Source organism: Cucurbita pepo, chromosome LG18 (genome assembly GCF_002806865.2).
Source record: "Cucurbita pepo subsp. pepo cultivar mu-cu-16 chromosome LG18, ASM280686v2, whole genome shotgun sequence".
In the NCBI taxonomy this organism is placed as follows: Eukaryota; Viridiplantae; Streptophyta; class Magnoliopsida; order Cucurbitales; family Cucurbitaceae; genus Cucurbita; species Cucurbita pepo.
Genome location: NC_036655.1, coordinates 5,555,531 through 5,559,567, shown reverse-complemented (window position 1 = coordinate 5,559,567; position 4,037 = coordinate 5,555,531). Strand labels below are relative to the sequence as shown.

The window sequence follows — 4,037 nt, the reverse complement described above, 5'->3', positions numbered from 1 at the left end:
AAAGTTATTTAAAATTTTAATTTTAATTTTAATTTTAATTAATCAGTGAAAAAAGTCAAATCGGCGTCTGACCATAATTCTCTCCCAAGCTTCACACTTTCGGTGCCTATCTCTCAATCCTTCAACTGAATAAAGGCACATGCCTCGTTGGTTACGCCACGACAGCTCCACGCATACGACAACTTGCCAACTCATCCACACATGTCGCCTTCTGATTGGATATCCTCGAGTATTATTCACTAAATTAGTTTTATTATATCAATAAATACTAAAATTTAGGACAAAAGTGTAAAAAAACAATAATTTTGGGTAGTGGTGATGATAAATAGTTGTTGGTCATGGGCTTTTAATAATTAAAGGTGCAATTAAAAAAAATATCCAAGGGCTTCACACGCAATTAAAGAGGAATATAAGCTACGACAACAATTATAAGACAAAGAAAATTTTCACAAAATCTATGATTTTCTGTCAATACGGTACGAAATACATTTTTTAAAAATAAATAATAAATAGTAAAAGACTAGAAAAATGTGAGAATTAATCATATATGGTCAATTCAATCACCCAATAAATATTCAAATTAACTGACAGGAAATTCCAAAACTACCCAGAACGGAGCATTGCCTTGCCACCTCCGCCGACGACCCGTTTTGCCCCGCGCACTTTAACCGCTTATTTACGAACCATGCTGATTTACGGCTTTAAGAAGAGGACGTAAAGGTAATTTCTACGGTGGTACACCGGCTCCGGGAGGGGTGGTTCTGGACTCCAACGGCGGGGTGTGGCCCTCCGACCCTTTAGATGGGTCATCGGATGACTGGCGTAAGCCATCGTCGGTCTCAACGCGGTTTAGATCCTCAATCATACGAACCACTTCTTGAATCGACGGGCGCTGGTCCGGCATGGCGGCGACGCAGGACATGGCAATTTGTAAAAGCTGAACCATCTCTTCTTCGATATTGTGGTGTCTCATCAATTCCACATCAAAAACCTCCGCCGTCCATTCCTCTCGAACCACCGATTGGACCCACCGCGGAAGATCAATCCCTTCTTCGCCCAACGACGATTGATTTGGCGATTTCCCGGTGAGAAGTTCCAACAGCAAAACGCCAAAACTGTACACGTCGGACTTGAACGTGACCTTACGGGTTTCGACAACCTCCGGCGCGCGGTAACCAGCAATCCGATTGGGTGGCGTTAAGGTGCCAAAGAGAGGGTTAAGGCCGAAGTCTGAAACGGCGGCATCGTGGTTGGGACGGAGGAGAATGTTCGACGATTTAATGTTGCCGTGGATGAGTTTTCCTGACACGTGGAGGTGAGCCAATCCTCTTGCCGCGCTTAATGCGATTTTCATCCGGTTGTCCCAGTCAAGCGGCGTACGGCCGGATCCTCTGCTTCCTGTGAATCACCGGAAGTTCAGTTCAGTTCACCACCACGAGACAGAACTCAGAAAAGAAGGCTTTTCTTAAAAGAATCGAAAGTAAATTAGAAAATAAGAAAAACCCATTAAAGATGGCTCTGTTTCTCACGATCATCATTCATTGCTTTTACTTTTTGCCAATGAAATTGATAAAAAAAAAAAACCCCTTTTCCTTGAAAATGATGAACAAGGTACTTATGAATAATGAACTCTGCAAATTCATGCAGGTAAGTGAAATAACTTGGAAATGAATTCTAATTTGTGGGGCCATTGATGTAATGAGAAATAACTTGGAAATGGGATATAATTTTTGAGAGTTATAAGAGATTATACCGTGAAGGGAGGAGGAAAGGCTGCCGGCGGCCATGTAATCGGAAACAAGCAATTTCTCATCTCTGGAGAAGTAGAAAGCTCTGAGAGGAACCACATTTTCATGGTTAATGTTTCCCACAGCCTCCATTTGCGTCTCGAATTCCTTCTTCGTTACCACCACATCTTTCAATCTCTTCACCACTACGGTGGTCCCTTCTTCCAGCACCGCCTTGTACGACGTTCCGACACTTCCTTTTCCTAAAACCTCCGCCGAAGCTCTCAACAAGTCCTCCAAGTCGAAGCTGTAAATCCCACCCTCGAAGAACACTAATTTGTTTTTCTCTGTCTCCACTGATCCGCCGGTGATGTCGTCTTTCGAAGACGATGTCCCGGCCTCCGCCGGCACAGATCGAGCAGCAACCACTGTAGTCGGTGGCTTCGCTGGTTGCCTCCTCTCGCGCTTTCGAAGGCAAAATAGGAGAAGAAACAGCAATAGAAACGCGACAAAAGCAGCGCCAACGACAATTCCGACAATGGCGGCGATTGAAAGCTTTCTCGATTTCTTCTCGACGGGAAATTGTGGGGGTTTCAAGGCGGACGTCGGCGATGGAGCAGGGGATGGAAAAAACGGGTTGCACGACGGCAATGGACCACCGCAGAGAGCTAAATTCCCAGCAAAAGATGAAGCAGAAAATTTCGCTAGCGTTTCGGGAATGGATCCATTGAGCTTATTATTCGATACATTGAAGTGCGTTAGAGTAATCGCCGGAATACTCGGCAGAGAACCCGAAAACCCATTATTCTCCAAGAAAAGCCCAGTCAACTGGGTCAGATTATTCACCGAAAACGGAATCGAACCAGAGAAATTGTTCGACGAGAGGTCGAGACGAGTCAACCGAATCAACTGAGTCACACTCACTGGAAAATCGCCGGAAAGCTCGTTGTCTTGGAGAAAAAGACTTCGAAGAAACGTCAAATTAGAAAAATCCGCCGGCAAACCCCCAGAGATCCCATTCGACCGGAGACTAAGAACTCGAAGACGATTCAACCGACCGAGAGTTCCAGCCGGAATCGGACCAAGAAGCCCAACAGCAGGTAACCGGAGAGCAAAAACAAAGGACTGAGTAGCATCACAGACAACTCCAACCCAAGTACAGGCAGAGGCGGAAGCATTCCATTGAAGACGAGGGCCATGAGGGACTTTATTGAAGAAATCAAGAAGAGCTTCCTTGTCGGCGGAGGGCTCAGATTGAACAGAATGAAGAAGAAAAAGAAGGGAAATCAGGAAACATGGGAGACAGGGGGGAAAGTAAAAAACTTGAGCCATAAGAACAGAGTGGAAGTAGACAAATGAAGGAGGAGGAGAAGAAAAAACCAAGGGTGGGGAGAGATTGTTTTGTTTTGTCTTGTATATGAGACCGGTCGTGAGACAAATCCAGGATTCCGGCGCCGGCGATGAGCCGTTAAAGAAACAGAGAGAAACAGAGAGAAACAGAGAGAAAGAGAGGAGATTTGAGTAAAAGGCGAAAAGGGCGGATCCTGACCAGAGCTACAACAACACCGCTGCACGCCTCCTCCCTATGTTCCTTACATTCATCTCTTCCATCACATTATTATTAACCCTTAAACTCTCTATCTTACTCACACTAACAACAATTTAACTCCAACCACCAATTCAAAATTATATTTTTTATTACCTTAAATCATATAAACCACTCCTAAATTTTAATTATATTTTAATTACGTCTCTATATTTGGTCCTGTTTCATTTTTACCATTGAAATTGAAATAAATTGGTTAAATCATTGTTATTATTTACTTCATCTAAAAATAATATCATTAATATCAATATTTTATTTTATTTTATCAACCAAAATAACTATTTATTGGTAATTAAAAGGATATTGTGTAATTAAGCTTAATTGTCGTTTAATGGTTAATGAAAAAGAATTGGGTAGTAGTTTTGATCAGTCGCGATTTTGGCGCGTGATAAACGATTTGATTTGGGAAGCAGTAGTGGGGATAGGCAAAGGCATGTGGAGCGCCCATGATAAGGGAAGGAAACAAGGTGGGACCTACCCGCCATTCTCCTTAGCCAATGGTGTGTCTCTGTGGTGTCCACGGGCACCGGGTACTCTCAATTTTTACCCCTTTATTATTATTTTTTTTAAAAATAATATAATCTATATTAAAAATATAATAAAAAATAACATATATATATATTATATTACATATATTTAATTAAATAGGGTAGGAATAGAGACCGAGAATATAGTTTCATCCCCGAATCTATTTATGTGGAGAA

General features: G+C 42.4%; 1 protein-coding gene across 1 annotated transcript; it reads right to left on the bottom strand.

The window, feature by feature from the left end:
- Positions 1-443: 443 nt before the first annotated feature.
- On the bottom strand, positions 444-3,389 carry LOC111780300 (probable inactive receptor kinase At2g26730). The gene is made up of 2 exons (XM_023660665.1): positions 1,754-3,389; positions 444-1,398 (listed from the first exon to the last, which is right to left on the bottom strand). The coding sequence occupies exons 1-2, from the start codon at positions 3,057-3,059 to the stop codon at positions 728-730; spliced, it is 1,977 nt and encodes a 658-aa protein (XP_023516433.1). The 5' UTR covers positions 3,060-3,389; the 3' UTR covers positions 444-727.
- Between the last annotated feature and the right edge of the window lie 648 nt (positions 3,390-4,037).